This window comes from Acanthisitta chloris, unplaced genomic scaffold (assembly GCF_000695815.1).
Source record: "Acanthisitta chloris isolate BGI_N310 unplaced genomic scaffold, ASM69581v1 scaffold2137, whole genome shotgun sequence".
Taxonomy (NCBI): Eukaryota; Metazoa; Chordata; class Aves; order Passeriformes; family Acanthisittidae; genus Acanthisitta; species Acanthisitta chloris.
In genome coordinates, this window is record NW_008683103.1 from 1,333 (window position 1) to 22,259 (window position 20,927).

Consider the following 20,927-nt stretch of genomic DNA (forward strand, 5'->3'; position numbering starts at 1 on the left):
CCTCCAGAGATGGGCCTCATTCTGCACAACCTTGCTAAGATAATTGCTGACCTGAGGAGGATCTTTGAAGAGCCAAGTTTATTATGCAGAAATCATAATACATGGTTGTAGAGGACACCAAAAAGTTTTCAAGAATATTGTCTAAAGCTCTGCCTCTCTATCCAAAATTATGCTGGTTTCGTAGACACTTTTCCTACAGAGTAGCTTCTTACCTTCTAAGGAGGAAAATACCTCTGTCAAGGCATCTAGTGCTTTTGTCAAATATACCTGAAGCCATTGTTTTAATTTGGGAGTTTTCTTTTGTTTCATATGAATGTTTCACATGGTGATGCCCTTAATTTCACAAACCAGAATTAGAATTATTTTCATTTGTCTCAAGTGTTCTGTGATTTATTTCCATGCTGGCAAAGTTTACATTTACTTTCTTAACTAAAAGTGCTCTGCTTTAAGCTTCTTTTGTAAACAGCACTTGTAAATGAAACATCAGCTTTGAAGATGTTGACTGTAAAATGACTATTCTTGGAGACACTGACTAAAGTCTCACCTTTCCAATATTACTTATATTTATACCCTGATTTCAGCATAAGTCTGAGCATAAGTTGCTGTATTTGACCTATGCCGTGATTAATTGTTTTCAATGCAAAGTAAAGCAATAGATGTTTGGCCAATGCTCTCAGGCACATGGTGTGATTGTCAGGGATGTCTGTGCAGGGCCGGGAGTTGAACTAGATGATCCTCAAGGGTCCCTTCCAACTCTGATTATTCTGTGATTCTGTAATATACTATACCATTACAAAAAAACAAATCAAAGGACCAAAGCAAACAAAAGAAATGCAGGTGAGCCAGAACACACTTGCAGTCCTTTTTTTTTCTTTTTATTTGTACATAGCATTAAATATTTGATATTGCACAACTTTACATGTTAAGTATAGTCCTGCTCCCTTATATTATTTTCAGAGGAAGGAGTGCTAAGAAGAAAAAATGGATTTAGACAAGCTTTTGGAACAAACATTTAGGTCTTTCTCAACTGTATATATGCAATCACCAGCAAAATTCCTGTTTTAGAAGTATATCCATTCCAAAGGAGTAGGAATTTTAGAAATACATTTCACTTGCCTTTGTAAAATCATAATGTCATAATAAGACTGACTGTTGTACTACACTGGTTAGAGAGTTACTTGTTCTAGAGGGCTCTGTGACAGAGGTGTATTAGATTCTCAGTAAAGTCACCTGTATTAGTGTTCAGACATCTCAGCGGAGTAACTACATTTTGTACTCTTGGTTGTTCATCATTCTTCACCTAAAATGCCTTGAAAAGCTGTTCCAGATGATTAGCTCCATGGAACACTGATGTTTTAATTTTACACTACTGTAGAGTTTAACCTTTGAATCTGTCTATCTTGCCTGTACCATGTGCTCAGTTCTCCATGGCCTTACACCACAGCTCTATCTGCATCTCTGCAAAGTGGTATCACTCCTTGTTTTATAACATTTCCTATCTGCCCGGGAGAGCAGTGTAGAATGAAGGCCTGAATGTCTGTCACACCAATGCATTCTCAAGCTGGGGGGAGAGCAGCTGGATCCCTTTTGCTTGCTGCTTTCCAGTTCACCACAAAGAGCTACTCTGGAAGCAGCCAGGAACACTCCTTTCCCCCGGGCTCGAAAGCAATCCTATCTGGGAAGATCTACCCTGCTACTTGGCTGAGAGACAGGATTCAAATGGAATTATTTCATATGACATGCTGATGCCAGCCTCAGATCTGGATTTTCTTTCTTGGTCTTTTTTTTTAACCTCAGACTTCCCAAGTTCCTTAGAAATCTTGGTTTTAATTGAACATTGAATTGTTATTTGAAGTATCAGTAGTTATGAATATTTTGATTTTCATTCCCATAGGTTAATATAGCTAATTTAGGTTTCCTTTCAAGAAGATTTAAACTGCTCAAGCTATACTTTGTATAAGCTTTTTGGAACTCTTAGGCCTTCCTGGATGTTCTTCCTACTTCTGCAGTTTTTCTCTTTAAGCTTCATGCCCTGAAAGAGGAAACGGTGCTACCATGTATCATTTTTCTACTTTACATGCCCATGCTGCTGCCACTATTGTAAACACACGTTGGTTTTTTTGTGGCTTACCTGCCCAGTACAGAAATCCAGTGCAGTTGAAGTTTTAGGTGAACAGTGGAGTTGCTTGCACAAATGTGAAGGAGGAAACATTGACTCTTAAGTCCCTAATTGTCACAGCACAACGCTCTCAGCCCTTGTTAAATGAAATAAAAAACCTCTTAAGAATGAATTTATAAAGCATCAGCAGTAAACAACTTAGTTATTATTAATGTTTTGGGTTAAAAAAAAGAAAGGTAAGATTAAAGCAGCCGCTCCTTTTGGCAGAAGGAACGAGCTGGGTGGAAACTAGACATCAGATTGCTGATTCAGAGTTTGATCCCAGATGTGGGAGGATGAATCTTTCTGGAGTTCCTCATAACTCACTGAAATGAGGTAGGCTGGTCCTGCTTGGGAGCAACAAATGGATTAGATCAGCATGGGAGAACAGCTAGATAAGGAGAAGGATCTAAATGACTGTGGTTTCAGAGAAGCCAGAGAAAAGGGATGTGTTGCAGAGAGAGTAAGGCATAAAAAGGTGGGAAATTTAATTGGTTTCTGAAGTGTTTTTCTGAACACTACTCTGTCAGTTGTTAGAGGGATTTGAAACACAACGTGTGATAGCATATTGGAACATGCACTGGGTATGTATTGGTGTTACTGGTACAGATCTTCAGTCTATTATGAGCTCTGATGTAGCTTTTAATATAAGAACTTCATGAAATCACTTAGTTATGTGTTTAGTTTTGCCTTATGTAAAAACTCTATGTCTCTCTCTTTAATACTCATTTGGCAATATTAGTCTCTGAGCCATTGTTAAATTCCTGGAAGATGCTAGAAAACCTGAGAGTAACATTCCAAGGAAAGTATTTTTAGATAATATCTGTGTGCATGCCATAGACGTCTAGAAATATTCTGATTGATTTCTTACTTTTTTTTTATCTTTGCAGATACATTTCATCAGCTCATGAATGGAAGTTTAAGAGACTCTATCCAAAATCTATGTGAAAATGGAGACTTCATCTTTGCTATCATCCTTACATGATGAATGCAGAGCAGACAACTATATTGAACCTCATTACAAGGAATGGTACCGAATAGCTATCGATGCTCTGATTGAAGGAGGTTTAGAAGCCTACAAAGAATTTCTTTCCAAAGAGAGATGCTCAGAGTTCCTAGCAGATGGGGAAATTGATTATATATTGAACAATGTTCACAAACTTCCCCAAACCACAATTTATTCCTCTAACCATGCCATTGATGACACCTCTTCCTCGGGAACCTACTGGCCCATCGAATCAGATGTGGAAGCTCCAAATCTTGACTTAGGTTGGCCCTACCTGATGCCTGGAATTTCTGGTGGCACGAATATTGATCTGCTTTTTCATCCCCCACGAGCACAGCCTTACACCATAAAGGAAACTATTCGGAAGATGATAAGAGAAGCAAGAAAGGTAAACATGAAACATGTTATTGGGAAAAAAAAGTGGCATTAATTATCTAGCTGGTGTTTTATTACAACTTATTTTTTTTTCATTTTACTTTTTACCTAGCAGGAAAAAATTAGCTGACTGCTCACAATTCAAACAGAAAGGTTTTCCCAGACTGACGTCAGTCCCTTGGTGTCACATGAACTGATGTTGTTATCCATATTTCCAAGGGATCAGGGGTTAATTGGAGGTATAATGAAGCATAATTACCATTTCACTCTAATGCTGATCAGTTTCTGAGAAATTCGTAGGTAATCAATACATCTGTTCTTTAACCTCAGTTGAATATGCCTCAAGTGATATGATTCTGTATAACTCCAGGATACATACTAAAGTTTCTTTCTTGCATCAGTGGGAACATGCATTGCTTTGGCATGGCAGGTGGTTATTATGAGAAAACAACACCTTGGTGTATATCATCAGACTTGTGTACCTGGAGATTCTCAAGTTTTACGATTTTTGCGGGTCCTTGCAGAAATTAAAGAGAGCTTAGAACAAAAAAAACAAACCAGGTTTAGGCAACAAGGAAATAGATTTTGCTTGAGTACCTTACCTTCGTTTCTGACTAATGACTAGAAATGTGGATACTTTTCCAAATGTACTTGTCTCCTCTTAGGGGCACTTGTACCTCGAGTTTCCCATGGCACACCCAGTTTACACTGCAGCGATAGGAGGTTGTACCTCCAAACCTCCTTTTGCTTTCAGTGTGTCAGTTTGAAACTTTCATGTTTAAAACAATGACAATTAAAAAAACCCCACAAAAACATGCATTAGCATGCAGGTCTCTTTGACAATCTCTAGGAAAAGATTTTTTCCAGAGAGAGTGCTCAGGCATTGGAATGTGCTGCCCAGGGAGGTGGTGGATTCCCCATCCCTGGAGGTTTTCAAGCTGAGACTGGATGTGGCACTTAGTGCCATGGTCTAGTAACCATGGTAGGATTGGACTTGATGATCTTTGAGGTCTCTTCCAACCTGGTTGATTTTATGATTCTATGATTCTATGACACAAGGTCACATTTCCTCTTTAATGGATGTGACAAGGTTCCGAAAGTATTCCTAGCAAGTACCTCACATTCTCCTTTCTTCCCTGTGAAATAAAATTGTGTTCTGCATGACTATGAGCTTTAAATCAGCAGAACAGGCTCTAGCTTGAGTGTGTCTGTAAACACTTCAGTTGCTGAAATATGTGTGTAAACATGTGGAGTAGAAATGGACTGAAAAGGGAGGCGAAGGGAAGGACAACATCCTTTTACAGTGCCTCTCTCATATTTAGATAAATCATGTAATTTTTTGCCATAATGGGGTTATCACTAGGCCTTTTATCCAGCAGTTTATAGTTTAGAATGACTGTATGTTCAAGGAAGAGTTAATTACTTTTCTCCCTCTTTGTCCCTTTTAGAGTGAGGTTTGGTGTTTTCTGTTTTGGTATGTGCTAAGACTTGCCCATGACTTCCCCAGAATCCTCTTTTGCAACTGCAACTCCTGACCTACCAATGTATCCACTGTAAGGGAAACCACAGTTAACTCTATTGTGAAGACCAGTTCAGTTCTGCTACAAGGTCTTGAAATGCCATGGAGAAAGGCCATTCCTCATTAGTTGCCATGCTTTTTGTGCCTAGCTGCATGAATCCAGTCCCTTTCCAACCTCTCTTAGCTAGTGCTGCTGCCTGGTAATACCATTTTAAACTATGCCTCCTTTGAATACAGCTATAGAAAAAAATGAGGTGTGATTCTTGCTTCTCTTTGGAAGCAGGTTGAACTCGTAGTATATTGGGTCCCCAATGTACTTGTGGCTCTTCAGCTTTATAAAGAGGATGTTTTGTATGTGTCACTGTCAAATCTGACAGCTGAAAGCTTTGTTGAGCTGATCAGCATGACCTCAACATCAACAACCATAACACTCTTGATACAGTGATACAGGTTGGTTGCTTCAGGGAGCAGCAATTAAATCTAGAAGACATAGTGTTGTTCAGCCTCTCCTGTCTGCAGAAGCATAGAAGAGTTTAAAGGATTTCTTAAGTAAGGTAAAGTAAGGTATTTAAAACATGCTTACAGTAGGCAAACACTTTTCAAACAGGCTAGCATCCTTCTCCTAAGCCACTTAGAAAAATGCAGTTATGTTAAACAGAGTGCTTTGTTATGCAGGAGTGGAGATGTGTAGTCCTATGAGAATATTCAAAGGCAATAGGAAAATTTTACAACTTACTGCCATGGTCTAGTAACAATGGTAGGGTTGGACTTGATCTTTGAGGTCTCTTCCAACCTGGCTGATTCTATGATTCTATGATAAAAACCAGAAACCCATGAAGAAATCAGCAAATCATCTTCAGCCAGCACAGCTCTAAGCAAAATCTGTGGGAATTTCGGCAAACTTCTGCGTGATAATAAACAGGCAGTTGGAGCTGAGCATATTAACACCACCAGCAAACTTCTGTGTGATAATAAACAGGTAGTTGGAGCTGAGCATATTAACACCACCTAGCTTTAAGCACCAAACATGAGTGTCTGAGTTCAGGCACTGATTTCCCTGGGCTGCCTGAACACTCAGTGCAGTAGGAATATGAGTGTCTGAGTTCAGGCACCGATTTCCCTGTGCTGCCTGAACACTCAGTGCAGTAGGAAAGCAGCTCCTACAAGGGCAAGGCAGAGAGTGTTTCTGCAGTTATTCACCCCGGGAAGGAGCCCATTCAATATGTATTGACTGATTCACCCTGGGAAGGAGCCCATTCAATATGTATTGATCGCTATATACTCCCCCCAAAATTCATGGAGGAGACTGAGAAGTTGAAACCTCGATTCTTTTGAATATTGGGATAAGATGACACTATTAGTGGACTTACTCTTGACCTCTTTCATGCTTGATGCATCACAGTGTCACTCCTTAAAATGATTATTACATATGTTAATTTTGACCTTAAGAAGGCACGTTGTAAACAACATTTAGCAACTTGCTTGCTGACAGTGATTTTTTCCTGACTAAAGAGGAAAATCATTTGTAAGGCTATGCTACACTAGACCAAAACCAGTGACTATGAAAAATTGTTGTAAGAAAATCTTGTCACGTGTTTCTTAGATATATAATCTGCACATCACCTTCATTGTAATGTACTGGAGATATAATAATGGATTTTTTCTTACAGAAAAGGATCAATACTACTAAACTCTAGAAAAATGAGCTAACCATTTTCAGATGAATCCATCCTTGTGATATATGTCTCTGAACTGATGTTAGGGCAGGGAGCCTGTGTTGTACATGTCATGACATTACATTGCCATCTATGCTCCAGCACTTCTGTGGGCTAGATATGATGTTAGCAGAGTGCCTTAGGTCAAACCAAGATGTCAACAAAATGGGTTTGCAGTTGGTGTAACTAGACCTCATCTCCAAATGATACAGCTTGCCAACCACCCTCCTCTGTCAACATAACCTGTGTTCACACAAGGAGGTTGTTTGGCCTGACTGTGTCAGCTGGGGAGACACGAGGCTTTTTCACATGCTGATATAACCATGCAAGGAAAAAGCACTGCAAGGTCTGTCTGACCTTAATGATGGACAGACTTTTGCAAACAAGCTAGTAGCCTTATTTCTCTTGTGTTTTGGAGGCTTCTACCTTTAATCATTGGCAGATTTCCGGCTTCTCTGAAGCTTGAGGTGCTTCTACAGCCTGACTCATCACACCTGGACTGTCTGAACAGCAACTGATAATGTTTAGCAGTTTTTACTGAGAGGCTTATTCATCTGGGAAATGATATCAAGATGATTACTCATCTGTGTCAGGTTAATGTGAAACTTCCTTGTCTTACTATAAAGTAACACAGAGGCTTCAGTAATGAAGTGTCCTCTCTCTGACTTTTCACAAGAGTTGCCTCAAAACCATCACTTATGAGGCTAGTACAGGTGTGCAAGAAACATCTTGTACTATTTTCTCAGGTACAATTGACAGGGTGAGGCAACAGGGAAAAGACAGGACAGAGCAGCATAGTGTCCTTCTGGCAGTGTATTTTTCTCTTACTTCATTAACTGGATTCCTCTGTTGACCATGGAGATGTTTCTGTAGAGTTTTACAAAGAATGCAGAGCTGAGTCTTTCAGACTGATAGCCAAATAAACAGCTGTTTTTCCTGGAGAGAATGAAAACCTGTTTTTCAAAGAACCATGTTTAGACAACCCAAGGATTGTTGGTTTGCAGCATAAGCCAGAAAACACTGAAAGACTTTCCTGACATACTTTTGGGATTTGGGGTGGAATGTATGAAGTTGCTATTGAATAAATATGCAATACTTTCACTGATTTAACTTTATTCAAATAGACTAGCAGCCTATTGGGTTCATAAAGTCACAGAGAGTCGTAAGACTTAGAGAAATATAATTGCTTAGAAACTTAAATAAAAATTTAGAGGGTTAGTGTGTTATCATTTTGGAAAATAAAAGAAGGCAGTTGTTTTTGCTGAATTACTCATGATTGAGGCTTTTAATGGGAGAAAAGGTTGCAAAACTTGGACCCTTGGGAAAGAATTAAGTTACACACTGTGAAGGAGTGTAACTTGTTATTAGTGTTGCTGGACTGTAGGCACTTAGTAAGTCCAAAAGGACTTGCTTTGAATTCTTGTGAGTTATGTACAAAATCTAATGCCCGTGCTGTTTTCTAGAGCAGAGCACCTAGTGAAATAAACAAAAAGAGTTGACTCATTTTACAAACACATAACAAGGAAAATATTTTCTTTTTGTTTGGGGTGGTTTTTTTCCATTATGTTTTGTGTTGTTTCAGGTAAGAGTGAGAGGGCACCTGTTGCAGAAAAAGATACTCACTATTAATTCACTATTATTCACTATTAATTGTTTATTAATAATAATTCACTGTTGTTCATATGAATTCATTAATATTCACTATTAATCTCATTTGGTCATGTGTATAATACAATAATAATAGCCTGGTACTAGCTCACCATGAGCTGCAGTGTGAGCTCAGCCCAGAAACCAATGGAATCCTGGGCTGCATCCACAGGAGTGTGGGCAGCAGGGAGGGGATTCTGCCCCTCTGCTCTGCTCTGGGAGACCCTAAAGGAATGCTGCACACAGTTCTGGTGTCCTCAGCATAAGAAGGACATGGAACTGTTGGAGCAAGTGCAGAGGAGGCCACAAAGTTGCTCAGAGCACTGGAGCATCTCCCTGTGAGGACAGGCTGAGGGAGTTGGGGCTGTTGAGCCTGGAGAAGAGAAGGTTGTGTGGAGACCTCAGAGCAACTTTTCAATATCTGAAGGGCCTACAAGGAGCTGGAGAGGGATCTGTGTTAGGAACTGCAGTGAGAGGACAAGGGGTTCAAACTGAAGGAGGGGAAGTTTAGGTTAGATGTGAGAAAAAAGCTTTTCCCTGTTCTGGTGGTGAGACCCTGTCCCAGGGTGCCCAGGGAGGCTGTGGCTGCCCCAACCCTGGCAGTGTTCACAGCCAGGTTGGATGAGCCTTGAGCAAACCTGATCTAGTGAGGAGATGTCCCTGCCCAGGGCAGGGCTTGGGACTAGATGATCTGTAAGGTCCATTCCAACCCCTAAATTCTATGAAAGAAAATCAAACTCTTTACATGCTTACACGAAGAGTGATGTTTCTGTACAGAAAGAAACTTGTAGAATATGGGTGTGTTGAGCAACTTCTATTGCTGTCTCAGCAATGCTCTTTGCCAACTATTTTAAATATAATTTGAACACAGACTGGAACAATGATAATGAATTGTGCTTGTTGCAATGCTTCTTTTAGCTCATTAATTGCAACAGTCCAAGCAGATGAGAGAGAGGGGCTGCATTTTTTTTTTTTTTCATAAAAGCCAGAGCAATCTGCTGAATTCAGGGAGGGAGAACAGAAAAATGCAGTTGTCCCACCCAGATGTTTTCTGTATTATCTGTAGAGTGTATGAGAATCAGTGGATAGCTTTTTTAAACTGAGAGTCACACATAAAACTACTCAGTTCCCAGCTGAAAACATACAGGCAACATTTTTCCTGCCAAAATATTCTGCCCCACAAGGATTTCAGCAAGTGCCTTTTAGTTCAGCTGAACCTCTGAAGAGTGAATCCATCACTCACTTCCCTCCAACTTCTGTTAAATGACTTCCTGATAGTTGAAAACCAGCATGGCAATCATGTATGGTTTCCAAGTGAAATGGAACTTTTAGTTTTGGATAGATTTATTAGAGAAAGTCAGGTCATGTCCCAGGTTTTCTCATCACACAGGGTGAGGATGAGGACACGTCTTGCTCTTGGGGTGATTATTGTGCCATGCAATATCAATTTTTTTGCCACCACAGCTTATAAAAAGTCATTATTTCAGGTATTTTCTCTGCTTGGATTTGCCTTTGGAGTCTTGATGCCATTTTCCTTGCCTGTCCCTGTCTCTCCCTGCCCTTCTGCTCCTTCCATGTGAGGGTAGTCCCAGAGCAGTCCCAGCAGTGCACTCACCATGCAGGCAGAGAGCAGTGCCATCAACGGGACATGGCTGCAAGCTCTTTTATAATCTGGAAAGCCTGTGACTTCTGTGAAATGCAATTCTTATACACTGTTGCTCCAAACATGAAACCCAGAATTTTTCCTTTTAGCCCTTACGTAGGTTGAAAGCATCCCAAACTGAAAAGCAGGTAGAGACAAGGACTAGCCTGGGGGAGTGGGAATCTGTTAGTGTAACTTTTAATCAGTTTTGGTGGGATTTTACTCACAGGTTTCTCTTTGCAAGACTATTTTGGCATCTTCAATATTCATCTTTTGTGCTAAAAGATGCAATTAGATCATGTACAGTTGTTGCCATTTTTATGCCATGACTGTGCTGATGTGTTGGCAAAATACCACACCTCTGGGATGAATTTAAAAATGGAATGGGGAAAATGAAAGGCCAGATATTGCAGGCAGCTGTATTTCTTTATTAGTGCCTGTCTCATTCACATATATGTAAGAAGTAAGTGTACACATATGCTTTGTAGCAATTCTCTTCATTAAAACAGTTTCCCCCATTGGCATAACCCTTTGCCAGTCTAAACAAAAGTGCCATTAAGAAGTCATTATGCTTTTTGCACATTCAGTAGATTAGTGTTCTTTATCATATTCAACAATAACATTGTGCTACAATATGCTGAGGCAATTACAGATCATAATATGCTATAAATACAAACCCATTGATTCAAAGTAGTTTTAGCCAGGCAAAATGCTTCTTTCAGTGGCCAGACCAGTCTGTTTGGGTTTTGTCCCTCTCCTTTTCTTGCTTGTCAAAATTCCCTGATACTGTTGAAGTGCTATTTGAATTCCTATCCTCAAGAGATCTCAGTTTTCTGAATTTTTTTTCAGCCAGGAAACAATCTTGCCTGAAGAACTAGAGGCTTAATCACTTCACATTCGTATTGCCATAAGCTTTTATTCATCTTTTGCAGTTTTAGCATAGTTTTTGATCTCATGATAGCTTTCCAATGTAGCCAGTGATGCTCTGAGGAATGGGGGACCCACTGGGGGTGATTTTAAACTTTAAATTTGTTTGTTATGTGTCAGAATTTGGAAACTAAAGTATTATCCTAGCTGTGGTAGAATTTTAAATGAGCATGGCATGGTATGCAGATACCTGCAATACTGCAGCAGTATTTTTGTAGCACAGTTACAGCTCCTATCAAGGAAGCTGACCAGGAGCCAGCAGTGTGCTCAGGGGGCCAAGAAGGCCAATGGCATCCTGGGCTGGAGCAGGAACAGTGTGGTCAGCAGGACCAGGAGGTGATTCTGCCCCTGCACTCGGTGCTGGTGAGGCCACACCTTGAATCCTGTGCTCAGTTCTGGGCCCTCAGCTCAGGAGGGACATTGAGGGGCTGGAGCAGGTCCAGAGAAGAGCAACGAGGCTGGGGAAGGGACTGGAGCACAAGTGCTATGAGGAGAGGCTGAGGGAGCTGGGGGTGTTCAGCCTGGAGAAGAGGAGGCTCAGGGGAGACCTTCTCACCCTCTGCAACTCCCTGACAGGAGGTTGGAGTCCGGGGGGGGTTGGTCTCTTCTCCCAGGCAGCCAGCAGCAGGACAAGAGGGCACAGACTCAAGCTGTGCCAGGGGAGGGTTAGGTTGGATTTTAGGAAGAGATTTTTTCCAGAGAGAGTGCTCAGGCATTGGAATGTGCTGCCCAGGGAGGTGGTGGATTCCCCATCCCTGGAGGTTTTCAAGCTGAGACTGGATGTGGCACTTAGTGCCATGGTCTAGTGACCACGGTAGGGTTGGACTTGATCTTGGAGGTCTTTTCCAACCCGGTTGATTCTGTCATTCTCTGATTCTATGATAGAAACTACATGTCAAATGGAGAAGTGCTGACAGGAAGGAAACCAAAAAGTTCCCCATTTCCCATTCTTCTTTTTGGAAGGAGTGGGATTGAATGGCACCGAGTTACATGTTTTACATTTCCTCGTATGTCAGACCTGAGTACAAGTACCTACTTCACTTATAATTATTTAAAGAACAATTTGCTTAATGCTGCATTATTTTCCCTGGGAAGTAGTGCAGGCATTCCAGTACAGATGACAGAGGGTTCAAAGTGCACATTGTTATTTACCTCTCTGAAAGAAGTGCAGACTTTGCCATAGATAGCAGTGCTATCACACCTCTCCTATTAGCCTGTTGACAAAGTAAGTCTATAACCATTTTCTACTAAAGGTACAAGAAAGTTGCCATGAAGTTAAAGTCCACATTTACAAAAATGCTGTCAGCATACTTGAGACGTCAGAGGGCTTTAACTCTTTCAGGTCCTGCTGCAGTTTACCTTTGGAAGGAGTGAAGCAGTGCCCATCACAACAGTAGCAGGGTGTAACTGGTGCTGAGCTTGCTGATTCACAGTAGTATCTGCAGACATCCATAAAATGACTCACCTCAATAGAGCTGTTCAAAACAAATAATTGCAAGATCTGTCTATGGCTTTCTTGATCAACAATTAGTAATTTTTCAGTATACAGCCCATTGATCAGTAAGCCAGTTGAACTTAGTGTTATTCACATTATAAGTACAGAAGCGGGAACAGCCAGACTAACCATCTCTGCTTTCCTTGCCTTTGTTTGACCTCTTTTCACATATCTTGGGTGTTTGTTTACTGAAGCTGTAAAAATCGCTATGTTTTACTGCATGTCTGCATATCATATGGGTTAGTCTTCCTGATTGGTGCCAGCCAGCAGAGAGATACCTCTACTGCAATATAAACAGTAGGCTCAGATTTTATATGCCCTCCTTTATCCTTAGTCATCAAAGCACATGACAAAAGTGTGTGCAGTTTTATAAATGAGAATACTGAGCCACATTGAGTATTAAATGAATATCAATCACAATTAAAAAAAAAGATACAATTGTAAACCAAAAGCCTGAGAGTGTCACACATGAGCAAACAGTACTCAGAGAAAGTAGGGGCCAGTTTTTATTTTCGTGCCTTTGTGGTTTCAGTTGATAATAAAAATCACAATTGTGGATTTAGAGTTATGAAAACCAATTTCGGCGGAACATCAGTACTTCTCCAAAACAGCTGCAGACTATAACCTTGCAGTGCTTACTTTTCAAAACATCTGTAAAAGCATAAAGTTCTTTCTTATCTTCAGATAAGGAGGGTGTGTCTTCAAGATATATATGCAGGGTGTTCTCCTACCTTATCTAGGATCCTTATCTTAGCCAGTTCTGTCTCTTGGTCTGCAGTGCTTGCTCTGACTGCCCAGGAGATGTAAGATATGAGGGAAGCAGAACAGATTCCTCAAAAACAGGGTCCATGGTGACCCCTGCTCTCCCCAGCAAGGCATGTAGGCATGAAGCTGCCATCAGAAAACTTTTGTTGTGCATCTTTTATCAGGGGATTTTTGCTAACTGCAGCACCAGATCTCCTCAGGCCTTTTCACTTCTGCTATCAGAGATCAAGCTGGGTGATAGGATAATGTGAGAAGTTATTCACTGTATCTCTCAGAGATGAAAAGAATACTTTGATATCTGCTTCATCCCCTAGCAATCAGGCTCAAACAGTAGCACAGGATTGTGTGCTCAGGTAGCCAAATGGGTGTGCCTTTAGTTCAAACAGCAGATAGAACATCTCAGAGTTATTTTCATGCTGTTTCCTGGAGCTGCAGGCACTTTTTGCCAAGCAGGCTGCACTTCAGCTCAATAAACTCCCTTTATGGCTTAAACACTAGGTAAAGCACTAGACATCTCCTTCAAATTCAGGTGAATCTGAGTGGCATCAGCCCACAGAAGGTGTTGTAGTTAAGTGTTTTTCTTCTGGGCTTTTGATGCTCAATAGGCCAGAAATAATAATGAGGATGAGATGAAATAACCAGCACAGAAATATGATACTCAGTGGGACCTTTCTTAAAAAATATCCACTAAGGGACTAAGCTCCTTTTAAGCTGTGCAGAATTCCCTGCTAGTGAGCTGTACCTTATCAGAGAGTCATAAAATCAACCAGGTTGGAAGAGACCTCAAAGATCATCGAGTCCAACCCTACTGAGAGATCAGAGATATCAGAGGCAGCAAACAGAAGTGGCAGTGTCAGCCAGCAAATCTGATTTGCCTCAAATGCCAGAGAGATACTGCTTGTCAAAGCAACCAGGTCTCTATCCAGCATGACAGGGCACAGTAATATCTGAAGCTGTCTGCTGGTCTGATAATTTCTTGGCACTGCCTAATGGTGGATTAGCACAGACATGCAATAATTGCCTGAAAAGTGACTGTCAAGGGTGTGGGTTTCTTTTAAATAATGGGAGGTATATGTGGCTGCACAGAATGTGTTTGATAGAGATCTGTAACCTGTCTTTGCTGAGGATGGGCCTAAAAATATCAGACACTTACATGTTGATATAATTGTATGTACTCTGCAAGTCTACAGAAAGTTGCTTTAAAATGTAACAATACCTATATTGTTTTGCTCAAAGGATATAATTGAATCATAGAATCATAGAATTTAAAGGTTGGAATGGACCTTATAGATCATCTAGTCCCAACCCCTGCCCTGGGCAGGGACACATCCTCACTAGATCAGGTTGCTCAAGGCTTCATCCAACCTGATCTTGAACACTGCCAGGGTTGGGTCAGCCACCATGTCCCTTGGCAACCTTTGAAATGAGGAAACTAAACATAGAGATGAAACTGGGAATTATGCCTGATCCTTCTATTTGTTTATTTATTTGCTATCACCTTGTTTCATGTTTTAGCATTGCCTGAGCCCCAGTAATAGCATTATATTTTCTGATGCACAATATGATTGCAGGGATATCATCATCTATTCTGTCCATGAATTCTAAACTTACTGAATGTCAGCAAGCCACTCGTGTCAGAAGTCTAATTAGTATGAATTCTAAACTTACTGAATGGCAGTAAGCCACTCGTGTCAGAAGTCTAATTAGCCAGATGATTTGATTTCTTATGCATAAGTTTAATGCTGAAAGTGCAGCCCAGACCTGAAGTGCCATGATACAAGATTGCAATCTCCCAGTACACGATTTCTGTCCCAAGTAAAGGCTCAGTACTTTGTCTTGAAGTTAGAAGAGTTAAGTGTAATCTCTGCAGCGAGTTCTTCTGTGTAAATGTCAGAGCTTTGCAAAGCCAGGGCTTGAAGTGCTTGTTTGAGGAATCAAAAGGAAGGAAAAGATGTGCTGGACTTGGGAGTTGGGAAAGAAGCATGACAGAGAAGCAGGGATCTCTGCTAGTCCTTTCAGTCGATGGAAGGCTTCCTATTAGAAACCAGTGCAGCAACTAAACACTGTTTAGACCCTCTGAGGGACCATAACACTCTGGAGAGTGAAAATGGTGACAGCTTGAGGCTACTGGAGTCTTACAGCGTGGTGGAAGGGGAGAGCTTCAGACATATGCAGATGGACCAATGTTTGAATCAATGGACTCTGCATATGGGTTCTGCTCTGTGCTGGTGCACATCAAGCAGAAGTAAATCTGTATGAAAGAGATGGAAGCAAGGCATGAAAATCATGCACAGTGTCTGTAACATGCAGCATTTCTGCTCCTACCCCCCAGAAGTGACCATACTTAATGAGAGGAAACCTATACATTTTGGTTGGAGTTCTCTTTGCTTCCCCTCTCCCCTCACCCCCCACTCCAGCTCTACCCTTTGGACAGCCCTATCTCCTCTGCCCTTTCACCTGTCATTGTGCACCTCAGACAGAGATGAGTTTGCTGCCTGTGTTTGCCACCTGCTTTAGACTCTTCTGGCATCTTTTTGGAATGCAGTGCCAGGTGTGACATCTGGGAATATGATCTCAGGCTGATAAAGAAATGTAGCTGCCTTGGAGGATACCAGTCAGCACCCCTGAAACCAGTGCTTGCAGTGTGGTGGTTGTAGCTTTTCCCCATCCACTGTCTGTCCCAGTGAGAACTTGCAGAACACCATCCTGATGTTAGAAATCCAGCAATGCTTCTGAATTCCTAGTCCAGTCACTCTATTATATTGTTAGGTTTCTGCTTTTTATTATATATTGTACCTCTAACAGAGTAAATATTAGGGGAGGCATATTTTCCAAATAGGACTGTCTTATTGCTGGTTTTGGCAACAATTATGAGGTTTAGAGACCGAGCATTTGTGTACCAGAAATGACAATAGGCTGTTTAATTACAATGATGACTTGTATACACAATTGATTTTCATCTCATTTTGCCAAACAATGCATCTAATGAAACTTAAGAAGAATTTTTTGAGGGAATGTTTAGTAAAGGGCAGAGAGATAAAAATATAATACCTGCTCAAAGAAGACACTTCTTATCTTCTTCAAGCAAAATTAGATCCCTAATCCTGAGAGGATTTAAATACTTTCATTTGTGCACACAAGAGGTTCCATTAACTTAACATGCAGATGTGTTTGCAGGATGGATGCCTAGAGATGTGACCATGTATCATTAAGAATCTGATTTTAAATGTTTAATTAATCTCTTTCTCTTAAATCATACCACAGTGCACTTGTAGTACAAAACAAGCTATATCTTCAGTTGATTGCATCCACTGTGAGCAACTGGAAAAAGAATAATGTGTGTCCAAGCAGATTTTTTAATTCCACAAGCAAAGCATTGAAATGGGTGGAAGGTTTTCCCTTCCCCAGGTGCTATTCCATCCCTCAGTCCTCCTTTTCTGATCCCAGCATGCACATGCAGGCCCAGGACCCAAAGAAGCCTAACCCAAAGATATAGACTCACATATGAATGTTACAGAAGACAGGCTAATCCCTTCAAAAGAAATTCAAGAGGTAGGAAAGCTCTACAGAGAGACCTGGCCTGACTTGATCAATGGGCTGAGGACAACTGTATGAGGTTCAGTAAGGCTCAGTGCTGGTCCTGCCCTTGGCACACAACAGCCCATGCAGCTCCAGGCTGGGGGAGCAGTGGGGACAGAGGTGTTGGTCCCAAAGGACTTGGCAGTGCTGGTGGCACAGCTCAGTGGGAGCCAACAGTGTGCACAGGTGGCCAAGGAGGCCAAGGGCACCTTGTCCTGGCTCAGCAGAGTGTGGCAGTGTCATCCCCCTGCACTGGGCACTGGGGAGGTCCCAGCTCAGTGCTGTGCTCAGCTTTGGGCACTCACTGCCCAAAGGCCATTGAGGCACTGAGCGAGTCCAGCCAAGGGCAACGAGGGCAGCAAAGGGCAGAGCACATGGGCAAGGGCTGAGGGAGTTGGGTTTGTTTGGCCTTGAGAAGAGGCTCAGGGGTGATCTCATGGCTCTCTGCAACTCCCTGACAACGCCTTGGAGAGAGGTGGGGGATGGTCTGTCCTGCCATGGCTGCAGTGAGAGGACTAGAGGGAATGGCCTTGAGCTGAGGCAGGGCAGAGTCAGATTGGATATGAGGAAAAATGAACACGTGTTAGGGTGTTCAGGCACTGGAATAGATTGCCCAGGGTGGTGGTGGAACACATCCCTGGGAGTGTTTAAGAGGCATCTGGATGTGGCACTGGAGGATCTGGTTTAGGGTTTACTGGTTCCAGCAGTGACAGGTTAATGGTTCTACTCGATGATCTCAGACGTCTCCTCCAACCTTGATGGTTCTATGATTCTATAATTCTAAGACTAATTTATCATGCTAATAACAAATTTTGCCAATACAGAATGTCTTTTTTTCTGTAATTACCTATAAATGACCAAAACCAAAAAGTTATTGAATCCTCTGCTAGCAAACCTTAAGTTTGTACTGGGGATAGAGGCTTCATGCTTACTTAGCTTATATACAGTGCAAGGAAAATTCCATGGGGAAGTTTCTCAATTTGTACTCTTAAGACATTTGAAATTATTGCAAAGTGTATATTAAGAACACTTGTGCAGTCTTTCATACATGCTGACCTACAAGGAAGCAAAAGGAAAGAAACAACAAGAAGTGAACATCTGAAATTTAGTTCTTTTGGTGGAACTGTCCAAAACAGCCTTATGGATTTTGGTTTTCTTAGATGAAAACAAAACAAAACAACCACCTTGAGAAACAGTTTCATGGACAATTATGATACTATGTTAACAAAGAATTATGTGTACACAGATAGACACACTGATTTGGGATTTTGTTAGTGATTGTTTCAAAAGATTCTAGGCATGAGGATTTCATAATCTGCTAAATGCTATGGAGAGACATTACTTAGACTATCTGAGGAGGTGACTCCTTACATTTAATTATGCAAAGTAGTCCCTTGATATGTAAAGTAAAAGAAGAAAGCATTTCAATTTAATGTGTTAGTCTCTAGTTCACATCCCAGCTCTCTGTTTCTAAGGTGGTAGACTACACATAACAAAAATAGAGATATTTAGTAAAGGGAAAAAAATCTAATTTTTGAAATGTATAATAACAGTACTTTAATGCCAGAACTGAACTTAAAAAGCTGAGTACTCTATCCAAAAGCAGCACTAGGAGATGATCCTTGACAGACTTTTTTCCATAGGATGTAAATAGTTTGAAAACACCACAACAAACTGTTTAAAGATTTGTGGGGATTTCCAGCAAAGAACATCAACCAAAACATTCCAGTAGCACAGTTATAGAGGATTATCTGTTGTGGAAATATGATACTGAATGAGAAACAAAAACTTTGGCATTTGAATTGCAAATTCCAATATTAATTCTGACTTGTTTGAAAGAACTAACAACAGCATTGTTGGCTGCATTTCAGTTCACCCTGATGTTCACATAGACCTTCCAGTTTTAAAAACCCAAAAGGAACTTACTCAAAGCTGGTTGTTGTCATGTATCCTGTGTGAGGATTCATTGTACAGAGTGCAAAAACAAACAGACATTGGCTTGAGCATAATTTTTCCTTGATCAGTAGCTCCAAATTTGGGCAGAGTGTTTGATCAGTCTTGGCTGAATGTGTGTCACAAAGGTTAGGAAAAAAAATCTCTGTGCAAAAAGCTTCTTGTCAGAGCCTGTTAGAGGCATTGCTGTACTAACAGAGGAGATGTAATTGATAATTACGCTAAATAATCTCCTGCTTGGAAATTATGGAACAAATCACTTTGACTAGGCTTTAAGTTGCTTTTCTAATGAGGAAAAATTTGGAACTACAGGAAGCATTGTAACATACAAATGAAAAATAGTGCAGTACTTCAGTTACTTTTCTGAATTAGTAACTTCCACTGACTGTGCTGAGCTGCAGAAAAAAATACACTGAATTATATTTTGTATTTTTCAAAGCTATGAATAAATTCCATAGCAACTCCAGTGGAAGTAACAGGCATTGAGCTGTTGTGGTTTTGGTTTTTTAAATTGCTTGTCTGTGTCTCTGAATGGGATTTTAGCCTGAAACAGAAAAAATGCAAAAAATGTTTGGTCTATTTTATGACTATAAACTATGCAAACCCAATAGGGGAAATATCTTGTTTTAAAGCCTATTTTTTTAAAAGAAGAAGAAAGAAAAAATTACATTGAATAACTTAAAAATGATCTGTATATACAGGTTACAAAATAATTTTATAGACAAATATGCACAAACACACTCTGGAATTTCACTGGAAAGCTTGCTGGCAGCAGCTGCCACTGCAAATATTGCATCACACAGGCTGAAATGCAGAACACCTATGAATATGCCAAAAATCTTTCATGGTAATTATGAACATACTTAACTAAATTAACACATTATGAAAATGGAGAATGGTATTTCACTGAGGACATTTTAATTAATTTCAAAGTCACGGTTGGCTCTTGAAGGTCAGCAGGTTGTCCAGGGAGGCTTTGAATATTAATAAACCATACCCTCTTTTTCCTTCCTTTCTCAAACTTGCTCAAAACCACAAACCCAAGAAAATCTCAAATTAAATGTTTCATTTGTTTTCAAGTTGTAAAATATTCCTTGGTGCTTCAGAAAATCATTCATCTGCAGGTTTTGCTTCCTTAGTTGCTTTTAAGAATCCTTCTGGGTGCTTTGTGCCTGGGAATTTGAGGTGAATGACTCTTCTGCACTGCATCCAATGAGACTTCCTATGCTCCAGGTTAATTCCCCTCAAAATCCCAGTGGCAGAGCTTTAGTTTTGAGCTTGTTCACAGAGACATGATTTTCCCCTAAGACCAGCAGTGATTCTGGTATTTTAATGAATACAATTTTTTTGTATAAACTGATCTTCTTGATTATGTGCTGTGGCTTGTACTGTGTTGTTGTGCTTATCCTGTGGGCTAAGAAGTTACTAAGAGCACTGGAGCATCTCCCTGTGAGGACAGGCTGAGGGAGTTGGGGCTGTTCAGCCTGGAGAAGAGAAGGTTGTGTGGAGAAGAAGGTTGTGACCTCAGAGCAACTTTTCAGTATCTGAAGAGGCTCCAGGGAAGCTGGAGAAGGACACTGTGTTAGGAGCTGCAGGGACAGGACAAGGGGCAATGGGTACAAATTGAAGGAGGGGAAATTTAGGTTATATATTAGGAAAATGTTTTTCCCTGTTCTGGTGGTGAGACCCTGTCCCAGGTTGCCCAGGGAGGCTGTGGCTGCCCCAACCCTGGCAGTGTTCACAGCCAGGTTGGATGAGCCTTGAGCAACCTGCTCTGGTGGGAGGTGTCCCTGCCACTCTATGTGTTCATGTGTCTCCTCCACAGATCCTGTCATTGCTTTCCCTTTCTGATATGATTTTCTAATTGATTTTAGTGGAAGTTGTTTTGAAAAAGAGCTGGGTAAACATGAGCCAGTACTCAATGTTTGCATCCTTTCAAAACTCATCATTTGTTAGGCCTCTCCCTATTCATCTTTGCAACCATTTTCAGACTGCAAAATCAGCAGAGGTTGATAAAACAGAGATTCACAGGTTTTGATGCCAGGAGGGACTGTTATGATAATGACACCTCACTCCCTGCACAGCACAGGCCTGAGAGTGTTGCATCTGCAAAGAGCTGATACCAAGAATAAATTTGACTTTAAAA

The 20,927-nt window shown here is 40.9% G+C and overlaps 1 protein-coding gene across 1 annotated transcript in view; it reads left to right on the plus strand.

Moving 5' to 3' along the window:
* The first annotated feature begins 3,108 nt into the window (after positions 1-3,108).
* The window catches only part of FAM83B (family with sequence similarity 83, member B), a 47,057-nt gene continuing 29,238 nt past the window's right edge, over positions 3,109-20,927 (plus strand). The window contains exon 1 of the mRNA XM_009078782.1: positions 3,109-3,552. Coding sequence (XP_009077030.1) covers positions 3,109-3,552 — 444 coding nt within the window. The remainder of the gene's footprint in view (positions 3,553-20,927) is intronic.